This window comes from Paramormyrops kingsleyae, chromosome 18 (genome assembly GCF_048594095.1).
Source record: "Paramormyrops kingsleyae isolate MSU_618 chromosome 18, PKINGS_0.4, whole genome shotgun sequence".
NCBI classification, from domain to species: Eukaryota; Metazoa; Chordata; class Actinopteri; order Osteoglossiformes; family Mormyridae; genus Paramormyrops; species Paramormyrops kingsleyae.
Genome location: NC_132814.1, coordinates 28721275 through 28739363, shown reverse-complemented (window position 1 = coordinate 28739363; position 18089 = coordinate 28721275). Strand labels below are relative to the sequence as shown.

The window sequence follows — 18089 nt, the reverse complement described above, 5'->3', positions numbered from 1 at the left end:
CTGCTCTGTATATTAGATATAATATACCTGTATAACCATGTATTATAATTAGGGCCTTGGACCCCCGGTGTTGATCCCGTGGCTCGGGCCTTGGCTGTGGTTGATTCCAGTGCAGCATACTGAGTGTGCTTCCTCTGTCTCCTGTCTAGCCCTGAACCTTCTTGCCTGCCTGGTTCCTGTGCTTCTCCAATCCTGATCCTGCTCGCACCTGACCTTCCCGGTCTGCCTTCCTCCTGGCTCGGGTCTTGCCTGTAGGACTGACCACCTGGCTAATGAACATTCCTGAAAACTCAGCAATGTAATGCAATCTTTCAGGCTGTTCTTGTCCTTCAGGGATACAGTCTCTCAGGGTACTGCTTCCCAGGCGCTGAATTAGCTGCCCCCTGCTATGTCATGATATATGGGTTAAATGCAAAGGACGCATTTTATTGTTGTGTGTCAACATTGATCACCAAATTCTAAATCAGTATGTGCACTAAGTATTTTGTCCAACAAAGAGAAAAAATCCATCCATCCACCCATCTTCCAACTATGCCTCCGGAGGGACATGGATATCCTGGCATATTCTGGGGGCCCAGCCCTTTATAGGAGCCACAAAATGTAACCCTAGGCATCCAAGGGGACATTTTCCCAAGGGCTGTAGCATTTAAAGCTAAGTCCCTGATCCTGGTCAGTTTTGCCAGACAGGGAAAAAAATCTAAATCAAAATAAACCTATTCTGGTTACCAGTATCTTCAGGTTAAAAACACCATTCACAGACATTAATAGTTACATTCACATTTTTTTCTAAGGAAGGGCTTTATATAATTGGGTGCATTAATGGTACAGTTCATTTAAAAATAACAGAAGATAATGGTTTGATACCAAAGTTCACTAATCTTATTATTAGACTTGAAATAACTTTAAAATAAATAGATAAATAAAAGATAGATAAAAGGACTTACTGTAACAGTCCTTTTCAAAACTATGGATTGTTATTAAAAAAATTCTGCATATGGCATTCTCTCTCTCTCTCTGTCTCTCATTTTTAAAAATAAATTTATTTTAGTATTTATTATTTTAGTATTTAGTGTTTTATAAATATATGAAAATGTTGATATATGTGGTTCTGGCATTTTGCTTAAAAGGATTTGCTGGTTTATTTTGGATGTTGCTGCTTTGTTTCCACCTTCCAGAAGCACACAGCTATGCACCGTGACTTGGAAGCATCCATCCTGCATCCTCTCTGCCGTCAGTCTGTCTGCCATCGGCCTAAAATGATCTTTCTTCTAAAGATGTAGAAGCAAGATGGGCACTCATAATATTTGAAATGACAACTCTTCGTACTGAGCAGCACAGTGGTGAACTCCGTTACCTCACACCTCTGGTATCAGGGTTCGAGTCTCCAGCAAGATTCCATGCATGTGGAGTTTGCCTGTTCTCCCCGTGTCATTGTGAGATTTCTGCAGGGGCTCTGTTTTCCCCCACAGTCCAAAAACAGGCTAAGGCTGAGTGGAGTTACCAAATTGATCATAGGTGTGAGCAGGGGCGGATTAACGCACAGGCTAGATATGGCTTAAGCCTAGGGGCCCCACGTGTGCCAGCCTGCAAGGGGGCCCCCATTGGCGCGGAGCGGGGCTGGGTTGGGGGGCCCACAGACTACTGTAGCCTAGGGGCCTCCGTACACCTTAATCCGCCCCTGGGTGTGAGTGCCTCGCGATGGGTTGGTGCCCCGTCCTGATTTGCCCATAGGTGTGAGTGCCTCGCGATGGGTTGGTGCCCCGTCCTGGTTTGCCCATAGGTGTGAATGCCCTGCGATGGGTTGGTGCCCCGTCCTGGTTTGCCCATAGGTGTGAATGCCCTGCGATGGGTTGGTCCCCCGTCCTGGTTTGCCCATAGGTGTGAGTGCCCTGCGATGGGTTGGTGCCCCGTCCTGGTTTGCCCATAGGTGTGAATGCCCTGCGATGGGTTGGTGCCCCGTCCTGGTTTGCCCATAGGTGTGAATGCCCTGCGATGGGTTGGTGCCCCGTCCTGGTTTGCCCATAGGTGTGAGTGCCCTGCTATGGGTTGGTGCCCCGTCCTGGTTTGCCCATAGGTGTGAATGCCCTGCGATGGGTTGGTGCCCCGTCCTGGTTTGCCCATAGGTGTGAGTGCCCTGCGATGGGTTGGTGCCCCGTCCTGGTTTGCCCATAGGTGTGAGTGCCCTGCGATGGGTTGGTGCCCCGTCCTGGTTTGCTCTCTGCCGTGTCCACAGGCTCCAGACCCCTGCAACATTGAATAGGACATGTGGCTTCAGAAGATGGATGGGTAACTCTTTTTTTTTTTACTTGTGATTAGAAGAGAATTGTATAATTTGAGTTTAATATATAAACTTATTTTTCCTTAAAATATATTTTTTTTAAATCGCGCAATGACAGCATTAGAGACTGGTTCGCTTTTGCGGTAAGAGTCTGAATGTGTGTGATTCAATTTAGCCCTATTAAATCTAGCCGCCAGATGGCAGCAGTGTATAAATTATCAGTACTCTCCTGATTCCAGTCACTGATACTCATGATCGATCTGCAGTATGAGTCCTAATGACTTAGTGCGATTACCGTGTACATAGATACACCAAAGTATACAGAATATTACATAGACCTAACAACCTTTAAAGCATTAGCTGTAATAGTATCCAAAGAAAGCAATAATATGCAAATGAAAATCAATACACGCAAAAATCAGTCGTACCTTTCACTGAAAAGCTTTCATCATTTTAAAAAGTCTAAATTTCATAGAGTACAGGTTTTTTGCCACTGGTCAGCAAAGGTTTAACAGCTTTTTAAATGAAGTCATCAAAGTATCTTAGGAGAACTATAAACCGAGGATCAAACCTAAACTTAGTTGCCATTTTCAGTGTGTACTGATGTCTTCCCGATTTGTTTGCAATCTTTATACCCGCGTTAGTAAATGTCTTTTAAACCCTCCCGGATCCCTCCCAGGCGCGGCGGGGTCGATGCGGGCCGCACGGTTATTTGCATGTCACCCGGCACGGCCCGCGGCTGCGCCCTCTGATTGGCTACTGGGCCGCTGGCTCCGCCTTCTCCGCGCCGGGAATGTCCGTGTGAGAGACCGAGCACGTCCTTCCCGGCGGCTTCCGTATAAGTACCACGGATAGGCTGCAGACTGTTGCTGGAGACGTTTGCGATCAGCCATTCGAGACGGAGTCCGAGCGAAACGGTCCCAAAGCAGCACGCCTCTGCCCCGGAGCCCGCGGGGATTGCGTCGGAGCTGCCTTGTCCTGATCAGCGGTTTGTTCAGGTCGGTACCTTCGCCAGCCTCGTCTGTGTAATTAAAACTAAAGCTTGCATTTTCTCCTTTCTGCCTTTTTTGGTGATCAAAAACGTAGGACATGGTTAATGCATTTTAAAACCAGCTGCATATTCTGTTGTATATTTTAGCTGCTCTTGTTCTCTATTCTAGATGCCAAATTGATATAAAAGATGGCTCTAAAGTGCATTTAATTTCTAAATTGTCTCGCAAGGCTTAAGTAATGAATCCCTGTCCTAATACAGTCCATATATATATTGTAAATGTCTGGTTTCTGACTGGCATTACTAAAGTCACCCCTTCCAATGTTTTTTTTTTCCTTCTCGACGAGAAACTGGAAGATTTTTAATCCATATATTCGTATGCAGTATATTTCTACGTTTACATCGTGCGAATAGTTCTGCGTCGCTTCTGGAAATGCGATCCACAAAGGGCTTGGCACTGGCTCACTATCCTTATTGTGACACTTGCAACCGAAGTACTACAGTGTCCTCATGGGGGGGGGGGGGGGGGCTGAAACGAGGCGGGTGTCCCTTGCATTATGGAGTGCATGCATGCATTTTCCACTTACGTAGGTTGAACTGCTATACGGCACAGGCGATTTCTAGTTTAATTCCTTTGCGTGCAGCTGCTTTAATTTAAGACGTAAATTACTTCTTTTAATGTGCCTTGGTTCTACAATAACTGCTATAATTTATTTTTGCAATTACCTGCACGTGCTCGTCTCGCGCTTGCTGCGGAATAAAAGGAACCGGCTTGAAAGTGTAATTTATGGGTCGCAGCTTCGTTATAAACAGATCGCACTTATTCCCGCAAAATAACTCCCAGCCACACCTGATCTCTGAACAGATTGCTGCAGTCGAGGATTGCATTTGAACAGGGTAGTTCTAACGTTGGTTTGCATAGAGTGAGTAACTGGAAATCTTTTGCTCTCTCGCGCGCCTTGATTCCTGTTAACTGCTACTTTTATGGGGAAAAAAGGATTATAGAACATTTTATCCAAAATGTATTTAATCCTGAATGTACCAGTGTAGAAGTTGTACTGCAGCGGTTTGGTTGTATCCTCACTGTTCCCACTAAGCTGCCAGATTCCTCTGACAGCCTTATTCTTTCCAGGGTTTTCAGCTGGTCCTTCTGAACCTTCAACATGATGCAAATCAGCAGCGAGTTTTCCAGCCACAGACACTCACTACTCAATGTGATGAACCGTTTCATCGCCGCTGCCAACAACATGGATGAGACCATCATGGTGCCCAGCCTGCTGCGAGATGTTCCACTGGAGGACCAGGGCCCGACGGAGGACAGAAACCATGGCGATGAGCCCAGTTACCAAGGCAAGCAGAGGGACATGTATGAGCACTACCTCCTGTTGAAGTCCATCAAGAACGACATGGAATGGGGGCTGTTCAAAAGAGAGCTCGGTGGTGGCTCCAGCTTCCTGGAGATGACCGTCAGACAGGAGGAGCCTTGGCAGCCGAGGGCAGAGGGGGTGGACGCGTCTGAAGGCACTTCGGATCTGGAAGGCCAGTTCCATTACCACTTGCGTGGGCTGTTTGGGGTGCTCTCCAAACTCACCCTGCAAGCAGACCATCTCACTAACCGCTACAAACGGGAGATTGGGGGAGGAGACTTGATGAGATAAGCTCCGCCTCCTGTTTAATTATGAACTTCGCCTGCCCTGCCCCTCTTATCTCGCACTGGTGGTGTTTGCTGAGCACAGAAGTGAGCTGCGTAAAGGCCGGTTCACTCCCCTTGTTCACTAGACACAAAGGGCCTTGTACTCCATTTAGCAACTAACATGCATATAGCATATTATCGGTCCTTCTTGAGTAGCGCCCTCCACCAACGCTGTCAAAAGGTGTGGATCCCATGTATTAACTCCATAAACCAGGGTCACTGATTTGAGAAATGTAGACAACAATGCACAATTGTCTAGAATTAAGTGGTTAATTTGAACAAAATGATCTTTTGATAATTACAAAAGTTGCAATTAGTTTTGATTGGAAAAATGATATCCTGCACTACTGCACAAATGAATCCTTTATGTATGCTCTGAGCACAGATTTTGTGTGATCAGTCAGTCAGGCCTGTCATCGGGTGGCGATTCGGCTGCCTGCCGGTGCTCCAGTGCCTGTCGGCGTGTTTCCCTCTTTCCACTTAAGGATACTTTCACTGCACTTTATCTTGAGCGGTTTCCTTGGTGTGTGAACCTGCTGTAATGTCTCATTTCCTTGGCAACCAGCGGTTTTATATTGTCACGCACAGCGTTACTGAGGCTGGTGGCTAAAGTCACACCTGCTTCCATTTTTATCTTGACGCAAAAGCAAATTTATTGGCAACTCGGAATGTCAGGATCGCCCCTGACGTCTCAGCCGGTGACTTCGGGGGATCTTAACCACTAGCGTGTAAACTAGGCCCTTTTTATAATGCTGAAGCACTTTTTCAATAACAGTTGGACTCCGTTGAGAATTGAGCTGATCTGTCAAAATAAACCGTAACTGAAGTTGAACAATCTGTGGTTGTGTGATTAAATTGGGGGTGGGGGTGTTAATTTGAATGGTTTTTCATTAATTTTGTTGACACACTCAGTCACAAGTCATATTCCTTTAATGAACCAACCAATCAGCCAAATTACACTCCCAGCCAATAACTTCTTATTGTCCTAATAATAATTTTTGTTACACAATTAATCACTGCAGACTGAAATACTGAGACTGAAAGACATTAGTATTGGCTCTCAGGTCTTTGTACATATATAAACTCATAAGTTGATTTTGCCTTTTTTGTGTGCATTTGTATATAAAATCCCAGTTCTTTATCCACATTCAAAGTTTATAACTATTACTTTATATGCAAATTCAGTTAGAAGCGCAAAATTGTCTCCAGTAAGTTGGTCCAAATAGTAATAAAACCAATTATAGTTCCATGCACATTTCAGCTTTACAATCACAGTGCTGATTCAGATTTGAATTTCTGGTTCTTGGTGTGAAAAAAGTATTTTTGTTTTTGATACAATCTAAAGTTTTTAAATCAGCGATAGTGGACAGAAGTTTTCAAATAAAAGCTTCTGCAACTAGCCATGAATATTCCTGAATGTCTCTCACCCACATTCTACCCTCTATAGCTCTATAATTGTAGAAGACCTGCCAGTTGGAGCAGATAAGGATAACAGTATGAAAGGTTGATAAAGGGATGCAAGTTTCCAACGTGATATAAGAGTGAGGTCAGGTTACAGGACAGCTCAGCACAAGTGGGCAGAGGCCTAAGAGCTGAGATATACATTTATCAACCAATATATCCATAGTGGAAATAGACCCATTTTGCAGATTCTACTTGCAAAGCTAGTCAATAAAAATTATTCAGGTCCAGAAAGAACAAATACAGACCAAGGTTTTGTTTCATCCAACCAGTAGAGTATAAAGAGTAACAGTCACAGAGTACTTGTGGCCCTGCAGTTGCCAAGCCCTTCCTTTATCCAGCATCCTGCTTACATTTCCTTTACACACAGTGCATCTTAAACAGGCGCTCCCTGAGCAGACAGACCCTCTGTGGAAATGTTATTAGATAAACTTTCTCACTGATCCAAGCAACCTGCTCCCTAACAGTGAATCATATAGTTGCAACTGAACATACACAGCATGCAGACAGGATCAAGGACTTCAGTACTGTGCGGTTAGGTTTAATAATAATGGCTGTGACGTACGATCTAAGTCATTTTAAATCCCTGCTGGGATTGTCACTACTGCCTGGAGTTTACAGAGTCAGTTCTGTTGCCAGAAACATGTTGTTAATCACAGAAGTAAAAGGAGCATGGCCAGACTTGTTAAAGCGAACAGAAACTTGTCAAGCCTTGAAGTGGATCTGGAGACAAAAGGTGCTCCTACCCAATACTGGACAGAAATACCCACCCACATGCTAAGATGAGATCTGAACTGGATCCGGGCTAAATGTTGCTCAGAAATCCCCACAGATCCATAAACCAGATCTGGCCTGGTGTCTTTTTGCGCAACAGACCAATACTGGCCCGAAACTGGTTTCTGGATTGGAAAAAGATAAGGACCATATACGGGCCAGATTTACATTGAATGTTACCAAATCTGGCCTGTATCTGTAGCAGAGTCAAAAGTGAAATTCAGAGCCATTGTGAATGGGGGCAGTGAATGGCTCAGTGGGTTAAGTCTGTGATCAGAAGGTTGTTGGTTCATGCCCCAACCTCAGCAGACTGCACTGTGCATTAGCTGACCCTGCATTGAAACCCCCAAAGTATAGAAAGTAAGTTTGTTAACTTATTTATTTGTTTGTTAAATGTGGCTCATGCTCAGTTTTTCCAGACTGACCGCTGACCAGTTTTGCCCCAGGATCCCGCCTTCATATATGTGGGTGGTGAATGGATTAAGTCTCCCTGCTCATAGGCAGGAGGTCCCTGGTTTGAACCCCAGCCCTGGTGGAATGGTTGCAGGTCTGTGGGCCCTTGAGCAAAGGCCTACATTGGGAAATCTGGCCCATATGCTGGCTGAGGCTGTGCTCAGATGATAAGGTTATGGAGAAGTGTAGCTGTAAAAGTTTAAATTCTGCTCCAGTATATCTGGAGCAGAGACCTTAATAAACACTTTTATTTGTAGAAGTACAGCTACACATCTCTCCACCTACCATCTTGTTCAGACATCAGCCAACACCCCCAGAGTTGGGAGTTAAACACCTTCCTCAAGGGCCCACAGACATCTAACCATTCCACTGGGGCCAGGGCTCAAACCAGGGACCTCCTGCTTATGAGCAGAGACTTAATCCACTGAGCCACATATATGAAGGCAGGATCCTGGGGCAAAACTGATCAGCAGTCAGTCTGGAAAAACTGAGCATGAGCCATATTTAACAAACAAAGAATCATGCATTATTTGCACAAGTACACTAGAATGCTTCTCTTCACTGACCCTATCTTGCTCTCCATAGCTTGGGGGGAGGAGGGAATAGCAGTACAGGGTTAGGTATTGTGCAGTAGCCTGGGCTGAGGCCAGGACTTGAACCAGCAACTTTCTAATCACAGACATGGAAACTTAGCCCACTGAGCCACTCACTGTCCCCATTCAAGTTGAATCTGATTTTAACTTTTGACTCTGGTGCAGATATGGGCCACATTTGGTAACATTCAATGTAAATCTGGCCCATATATGGTCCTTATCTGTTTCAAATCCAGAAAGCAGATTCGGACCAGTATTGGTCTGCAAAAAGACACCAGGCCAGATTCGGTTTACAGATCTGTGGCGATTTCTGAATGACATTTGGCCTGGATCCAGCTCAGACTCTTCTTGCTATGTGGGCCGATCGCCCCTCAGACTCTCAGCGCATCAGCTGCACATTTGGTAACTGACTGATCGCACGTATATGGTCAGGCGAATGCGTGCCGGACCTTCAGAGTGTATACAGACCAACTGTAATCATTCAGAACTCTGGGGCAGGAGAGTCTGCACCGGAATCTGTCCAATGTTACTGGCACCCAGATTTAAGGCGATGCGGGCAGATCTGGCCCAGAATCAGTTGCTTTGTGGGTAATGATGTGGCCACTGAGTGTACAGTATGTGAGGAATTCTGTCCAATGCTAAGAACCACAGAGGGTCTCCTGACTCGCAGGTTACAGCATGAATGACCCACATCATTGTTTTACCGATTTTTTTCAGGGGTGTCTGCTGTGAAATAAGGTGACATCTTGCATAATTGGCAAGTACTCTGAAGAGCCCCTTTAGTAAGACACCCTGACTGCCAGTGATGTTGTAAATCCAAATTGCATGTATTACATCACATTGAACAGTTGACATGGGGGTCAAAATGACTGGCCAATCTTCAAGCTGTTTTTACTTATTGAAGTCGTCATATACATTTACAAACATGACAAAACACTTAATTTTCCAAGAGGGAAAAAAATCTGTAAGCCACAACCCTAATGATGCTGGAACTTTATGGAGCTTTAGTCCTGGGTTACTGTTTTTTATGCTCTTTGCTTATTTGAGGTAATAAACAGGTTTTAATGTCCAGTTCCCCAATAAAGGACATTACAGATAGTAAAGTGTTGTGACCAGGCTTAAATAGGCAGCTAACCAAATAGCTAGAAACACTGGCCTCACGGTGCTTTAAAAGCCAAACAACATTTGTTTCTAACAGACACCAAGGAATGATTACGCAACGTAAGGTTATGAAGGTGAAGCGTGAGAAAAAAGACCCAAAATCTGCAAGCGATTGCTGGATTTCCTGACTGGACCTCCATGCTGAGGGAAAGTTCAGACTGCATGTGTACAGTAGGAGACCTGACAGGTCTTTGCTGTGTTCGGCAGCTCTCAAGCTTCGCTGCACACAGTGACCGGTATTGCTAAACTGTTGCCCTGTCTGTTGGCATCTGTAATGCGCACATCTGCCAAGACTCGCCTCAAAGACAAGATCTCAGCAATCGGCTGTTGTCACAAAGAATGTCTCTCTCAGCCATAAACAAACTGCAAGGCCTTCGCTGCAGTAGGTGATGGGAATCACACTGAATGTCATTAAGGATGAAATGTTGTGCACTCAGGTCATATGAGACGCAAGACAACAACACGAGGATAGAGAGATGCTTCGGATACAGCGACATCTGGCCATTAACAGTCCTCAGCAACCGCGCACATTGTCACATCTCCACTACAAAGCAGATCGTAACTGTGGCCTGATCAGTCCATTCTTCTTCAGGAACCAAACTGGTTTCTATAATTTAGCAAGTTTTGCACTCATTATGTATTTCATGCTTCTAAGATACGTTTCACACTGATTCTCTAAATTTAATCTGCGTATCACTGAAGTAGTGGGAAGCAGACCAGCAAGAACGGGAAAACTGAACAAAGTCGAGGGGACGAAAAACATGGAGACTGGTCGGCATCTGCAAGCTGGGTGCAAAATACACAGAAAGGCCATTTATATTATACCTCCTATCGGGTCAACTGGAGTTTAGAAAACTTGTCCTGTTGTCCTTTGCAAAAGGACAACAGGGATAATTCGTATGAATTTCCACTTCCCAAAGGGAGTTTTTATTCTGCATACCTTCCTCAATAAATCTCTATCATAAAAGAGAAACTTCTATTTTAATTTCTCTTCCTTCCTACTACGCGTGTGTCCTGTTGTGTATGAGCACCTTCTCTTTTCTGCAGTGAATCTCAAAGCTTGTTTTGCTACTTAATCATATAAGGAATCTTCTTTACATTAATGTAACATAATTATATCGATGTAAACCTGCCTCCTTTACCTGAATACAGGCTAAGTGGTCCCCACATTTGAGATAAGACATGCTCTGTGCAAATATAGAAGGGCCAAATGGTGATTAGCTGGAAGCCAAGATCATGAAAGAGCCATAAAGAGTAACGATTGCTGTCTGAAAACTTATACTGCCTTTATAATCTGAGTTGGGATCGATTAACGAGGTCAGAAAATGTTGGCAATGAATGTCCTTTCTATGGTGCTCATGTGACTCATGATGTCACACCCGAGTTTAACGCATTCCACTACAACAAGTCGGAAAACCATTTAGGAGTACCAGTTCTAGCCAGTTTCATTGTTAGCCATTGTTAGCAATACCAGTTGATAACACATTATGTGGTATTTTGCACGTACCAACACTATAGCAACGAGTCCACAGATAGTGACTGGACAGTACTGTGTGTACCACCAATTTAATGAGACAAATAAGGCTAAAAAAACAGTATAAAACTACAGCTTTAACTTTTGTTGATAAAGGGCGCAGCCATCTTGAATTCTGACATTGGGGTTCCAACTTCCGAGTTCAAATGGAATGATGGAATGCAGCAGCAGGTCCCTAACCTCAGCATGGTTTTGGACTGTGGGGGGAGACCGAAGTACCCAGAGGAAACACCACGGTGACACGGGGAGAACACGCAAACTCCACACACGGAGAAATTGCGGACCATACTACCCACTACCACAGACAGCAACATTTATGTCTGAATGCGCAATAGCTTACAACTCCTTTACCTTCCATCTAGTTTTAACAGGATTGAGAAATGGCTTTTATGCTGAAAGGCAATTTGAGCAATTAAAATGTGACCCTGTTTCCATCGTCTTCCTAGACGTCCGACTGAAACTTTTATACAGGGATATGATTATGGCTCCTACATTTCTGGTTTTTTAAACTTTTTGGAGCTTTAGGCAGAACAGTATGAGTCAAGAAACCAAAAATAAATTAAGACTAGTTAATGCTAATACTACTACTGCTACTACCACTAGTACTAATAACCATATCAGTGTCTGTAATTGAATAATTGGATAATCTGAAAATACACCAATGCATCAGAACGTCTAGGAAAGATGATCGAATCAAACAAGAAGCAGCATCCTCTCTATATGTCTGTTAGCAGCTATGCTAACTACCCCACAGGTATCCTTTTGGGATGTCCCCAATCTCCCATTTCCTGCTTTAGCATGTTAGCATCTCTGCTGCCTTGGGCATGGACTAGACTCAGGCTAGACTCAGGTTAGACTCAGGCTAGACTCAGGTTAGACTCAGGCTAGACTCATGTTCATTATCATGTAGCGTAACTCTCCTTTGGCATAAGGTGGAAAAAATCTGCAGCTCACAGTCACAAAGCACAGTGCTGCAGTTTTCTGTTAAGCAGCAGTTACGTAACTGGCGAGTGGGCCGGGCGCCAGACTTCCAGACAGAGCGCAGTTCACGCCCCCCCCGGGCCGATCTGACTGCCTTCACCCTCTTTTACGCCTTCTGTCGTCCCCCCCCATCCCTGTGCCCTCCCCCACCCCTGTGCCCTTGTGTACTTCAGTATGTTCCTATTTAAGTTGATATATTGCTTATTTTTCATCAGTGTCTGTACTCACACATGTATTTTACTCTACGACCACTCTGCAAATAAGCAATTCAATATTGGGTACATAGCCATTAATATTAGTTTATTCAGCTCAGATGAGCTGCTTCGAAGTAACAAATTTGGGCTGGAATATGTCAGAATGACTTTTCTGCTTTTTATTAAGATTAAACCAAGAACTTAAAATAAAATCCCCATTGATCAAATGCATTACAAACCCACGTCATTGACACAGCCTTTACAGTACGCCTTTGCCGACCGGCTGGTCACATTATGTCTGGTTTTGCAAACAGGAGTGTCAGTTATAGAATTATCTGGCAACCGACAAAAGCTGTGCCAGGGATTACGGGGATTGGTAAGAAAATCCGTACCTCTGCAGATTTCCATGCCATGTCTTGTGTTTTTGGTACAAAAATGCCCTGATGAATCATATTCATTTTCAATCATTGTGGCAAATTGTGCAAATAATTGAACTTGCAGACGCAGGACCTGTGCAAGCTGCGTATTGCACACTGTTAACTGCCATTATAGTTTCAGGCTTGAATTACCTCAGGAAAATACCAAGCTTCATGCATGGATTAAGTGCAGCCATCTGGCTGCCAACATGGCCACAATCTGAAAAGTATATTTTAAAAATTGTAACATTGTTTCAAATTGATTCTTTGATATTTAATTTAAACTTTGTATTTTAGAAATGGTTCGTATATTACAACTTGTTTAAATCAGTCTTAATTGCTTAAATGTAACCATGTCTTTTATGTCTATTAAAATGTCCACCAGTTTGTGATTTATAAATAGTTCTCTGCTAATCCTGCAGGACAGCTGTGGACATTCATCATGCAGTCATTTGTCTCTTATTTAGCAGACTTAGGGCCATTGAAAGTGAAAAGGTTATAGATACTTGGAATAAAGTAATTTTAGAAAGATTGCATAGTGACCAAGACAATGACTGTGCATGGTGACCAAGACAGTGACTGTGCATGGTGACGTCTCTTATCATGGAATTCCAGGTTTACCGTCCACAATCTTCGTGCCCTTAAGTAGTTTTATTTAAAGGTAAATTGGTAATATTCTTAAGTTTACTATATTATTGCTTTATGAGGTAAAAGAAATAAATTACAGAGATTACTTATGGACTGTGGAATGGTGTAAATGACCTGAATCCCCACAATAGCTATTGTAATGCAGACTATGAGCTACAGCAGAAGCACAGGTGAAATTTAAGATTATAGGGAGCTGAGTGGAGGCTCATTCAGTCCATTTAAAAAGAGTGAAACTGCAGAAAGGGTGAATAGGGCCAGTTTGAAGGGAAGCTTCCCAAATGAAAAGCAAAGCAGCCAAGATACACAAAGCCGTCTCTTCCTTGCCTTGGAAATAAGGTTGCATAAGCATGTGGTGAACAGTCCAAAGAATAAAACTCCTCAGGGACAGCTGGCCATAGTCAGCAATCACATTTATGAGAACGTGTCTGTCACCATGAACTCCGTATGTCATTGGCTATGCAGAAAGTGTCACGCTGTGAAACACTCTTGGCCCACAAAATCTGGTCTAGGTCATGCTTCTAAGACTTCTTAAGATATATTTATAATACGTAAAAAAAAAATACAGACATGAAAATTAGTTTAAAAAGGGAACAAGACAGATGCAACACCATTTTCCTCTCGGTTCTCTAAAATTACTATTAGATCAAAGACAAGATGGTTTATATTAATACTATGAAAAGAAAATCATTTTTGAGTTATATAACTGATTTCCGCTTTTCTTTATGCAGCCGCTGTTTTTTGGTGACAAAGTAACTAAGCAGCCAGCTTGTTACCACAATGAACTTTTTGAAAGGGGAAAACGGAACCTGTGCAGACAAATGTAACCTCATTTGGAGCCCTAGAAAACACTGAACAATTTGTTGTGCTAGAACTGCTTCTCAGGAAATTGGTAACGCTTGAATTATGTCAGGCTAACAGATTGTTCTCGCATTTTGACGGGAGCATTACAGTAGCTTTAAATGTGTCTGCCGGTCTTTGATTGTGGATAGTCTGCCCACTGAGGATAGAGCTGCAGTCCCTCGCTCTTTTTGCTTTGCTTATCACTTAGCAAACTAGCAGGAGACCTGCCCTCATTTTGAACCAATCGAAACAAGCTGCCTCCAAACTGAGAGCCAATCGGCAGCAGGGTAGAGTGAGGGCTGGGTCCAGGGGGCAGCCCTGTAATCTGAATCCCGAGGTTATGTCACAGTGCTCCTATTCCAATAAATGTAATGGAAAAAAAATCCTTTCCTGGATTCTGAATCGACTGACACCCTTCCTCAGCCCTTACAAGGAAATAAATGTAACTGTTGGAGATTTCTCAAGGCATATTAGAGAACACATTGCTTCTCAGTGTATGCATGTCTTTGTTCTTTTTTGCATCTTTGACGGGCATCCAGTATGCTTTTCCCATTTGCCATGGCTAAAAAAGATGTTTGAAAGTGTAGTGCTGTTATAGCTTTGTGTTCATTAAACCAGAGCACAGCTGACTAAAGCAACGCTTTTAAAAAAAGCAAAACTCAGCACTGGAAAATCTATAAAAATAGAGGCTCCTGTGCCTTTGATTGGAAACGTGCCTCGGTATTGCCTGATGAACTGCAGTAACCTTAAGAGCAGCTGGGCGGTGCTTAGCACATAGCGCTCATGTCTCACCCAATCAAACAGGATCCTTCATGTCATGCCTCTGACTGAAAACCAATGAGAGTCACAACGTTTTATGGCTTGTACCAATCATTGAGCAGAGTCCTGTGGATCTGGCACAAGCCCAAGAACCACATCACATTGTTACAGCCACTCTGATCTTTTGTACCTTTGTATTGAAGACTGCATTGATATTTTCAATTATAAAAGAACAAAAGTCTATTCTCCTGAAGTAACATATTACAGAAGGAAAAGTAAAGAACTGGAAAGGTTGTATAAACTACAGATGTACATTTACATTTCTTGCCAATTGTTTCAACATAAAACAAACAAAAAATATGGCATTTGGATGGCAGAAATGGAAATTTTCAGTTGATTACACCACTCAAGGATTATACCCCAAAGAATTCTTAATTACAAACTACACTATGGTACACAGTTTACAATGACCGGACAAGAGATGCATGTTAATTCTTGGAAAAATACAATAATTAATTGATGTTAACATTAAAATCACAGGAATAGGCAAGACTCTATAAAAGGGCTCCGTTTACAGAACAGAGGCAGCCAGTATAAGCTACAGCTGCCACCATGTAGGTTCAGACCAGCTAAAGAAAAACAAAAGAAACAACCAAGGGGAATCAAAGGGAGAATACAAGGACTGTAGGTGGAGGCACAGTGGCAGGGAGGAAGCTGAAAAGGGACAAGATCATACAGCTCGCACACATGCAATTACACTCACACACCCAGCACTAACCTTAACCATAAGTAACCAAACTAAATATGAGACTTTTGGCATTTTTGATTCACAGATCTTTGTTGGGACCTGAAAAATGGTCCCCACAATGTCAAAATAACAGGTTTTTATTACATTGTGGGGGACATTGTGTAGGGAACACAAAACAGTGGTCAATATGAAGCACAAAGACAGTCGACCTCAGCAGTTCACTTTCCAATGGAGAATAACAACAACCAACAACACCACCACCACAATGCACTGCATAAACCCAGAGAAACACTGTTTCTAATAAACCCAGTTACACCAGGAAACAAAAAAGGGCACAAAGAAAACAACAGACAAGGCAAACACTCAAACTGAAATCATACACATACTGTACCCCACAAAAGGAAAATTCACCAATAGACGTTACAAAAATATAAATTTAACCAACAGAAAATGGTATTCTACATTAGAGTACTATATTGGGGTTTTCACCATTAGTCTGAGGAGGTGGGAAGTCTACTGTGTTACCACCCAAAACCAGCAAATAAACAACAAGCCTGAAACACGAATGGTTCTGAACAGACTTAACAAGTCAAGGAAAAAAATATATAAAACTACCTGGGCAATGAAACAGCCGACGGTGGCACAGGAGACCCGTCCGAGAGCCGGCGGAGCTCACAACCTTCCAGACACAGGCTCGCCACGATTACTCTGCCATCTAGGCGATGGAACAGCCGACGGCTGAACGGGAGACCCGTCCGAGAGCTCACACATCAGACCACCGGCCAGTGTGAACCACCGGTGGCCTTTGGTTGGCCTAATGGCTTCATCTGCAGCCTGCAAGTAAAGTGTGACTGACAGATTCCCTCTGCCAGCTCCGCAGTCTGATGCACCGCAAAAAGTGATGGCTACCAGACATGATGCATGCCACAAGAGGTTTATGCTAAACTGTACAGGCTATGAGAAATAGCCTGTACAGAACTATAGGTGTGATCCAAGCACACACACAGCTGCCACTCTTCTGGGAAGGCTGGCTTTCTACAAGACGTTGGAGTGTGTCTGTGGGAATTCTAGCCCATTCATCCATAAGAGCATTTGTGAGGTCAGGAACTGATGTTGGATGTGAAGGCCTGGCTCGCAATCTCTGTTCTAGTTCATCCCAAAGGTGTTTGATGGGGTTGAGATCAGGGAAAGATATAGTTACAAACCTCTGTGTGTATGTGTGTGTGGTGTGTGGGTGGATTATGTTTATATTACATTGTGGGGACCAAATGTCCCCCACAATGTAATAAAAACCTGTTATTTTGACTTTTTTGATTCAGAAATCTTTGTGGGGACCTGAAAAACGGTCCCCACAAAGATTTCTGGATCAATAAAGTAAAAATGCCATAAATCTCATATAACTTATGGTTACGGTTAAAGGTGGGATAGGTAGTGGTTAAGGTTGTCATCGTTGGGATTTGGGTTTTTCCCATAGAAATCAATGGAGAGTCTCGACAAAGATATGAATATAAATGTATGTGTGTGCCTCTGTTGAAGACAGATGGTGATGTACCCATAGGAGTAGCAGGACAGCATTGGTGTCCCTGTGTTCAGTCCAGACAATGACTCTCCATTCTGGTCTAATCTGTAAGAGCTGATGGGGTTTTTAATCCCTGGCAGCAGACATACCTACAACATCACCTGCGAAAGCAAGAGCAGGTGTCACTGACACATGGCCGCTTACTGTAAGCATCTATTACTGCCTTTTAGTTAAGCCTGTAACAGCTGCCAGCTGCTGTGAGATTTGCAGCTTTCTTTGCATGTTTCCAGCATCAGCCATACGCTTTGTGGAGGGTTCATACAGCACCCTCTTTCCGTCGGTTGTAAGACTTCAGCTCGCGTCTCCTTTCCTTAGCCCAGGTTCCTTCAGTCCTAAAGAGTGTTTCAGTCTGTGCTTAATAGAAACCTCACTATTGTGTTAGCATGGTAATGAATGCATGATGCTTTATTAGCTCTGTGCCAACAGTAACACTAATTATTTAGATACTAAAATTCAAAACCGGCCTCAACTTTTGCAACACATGGGTGGGACGGCTCAAGTGATGTGCGCAGACTTGATGATTTGAGCTTGTTTTCAACACCTTTTTACTAGTATTGCCATACTGACTGCTTTTGCAAAGTGATCTACATACTGTTGGTAAATGTCCAAACTAAACTACAGGCTTTGTTATGGATGTCATTGACCTCAGCAGTGTCTGTATGGTCCGCTGATGAAATGAAATTGACAACGATCCAAGTAAATCCTTATTTAGATCCTACTGATAATGCACCTCAGCATGCAATCCATAAGGAGCCCCTCAGTAAGTCTGGAGATTCGGCGTGGAGGGCGGGCCTTCGGCAGCCGACATACCAGATTGATACAGACACAGCAAAATACTTGGGCTTGTAATTCTGGCTTTCACCAATCAAGTAATTTTACTTTAACAGTTGTAAAAGTATTCATGTAAAGAAGCATCAATGCACTATTATATGTCATTTCACAAGCTTGGATAGAAGGGCTGTGTGGGCTCCCAAAACTCCAAGGTT

At 43.4% G+C, this 18089-nt stretch overlaps 1 protein-coding gene across 1 annotated transcript; it reads left to right on the top strand.

The window, feature by feature from the left end:
• The first annotated feature begins 3114 nt into the window (after positions 1-3114).
• LOC111833663 (mid1-interacting protein 1-like) lies at positions 3115-5797 on the top strand. Its single transcript, XM_023792173.2, has 2 exons — positions 3115-3276; positions 4402-5797. The coding sequence occupies exon 2, from the start codon at positions 4433-4435 to the stop codon at positions 4925-4927; it is 495 nt and encodes a 164-aa protein (XP_023647941.1). The 5' UTR covers positions 3115-3276; positions 4402-4432; the 3' UTR covers positions 4928-5797.
• Positions 5798-18089: the final 12292 nt, after the last annotated feature.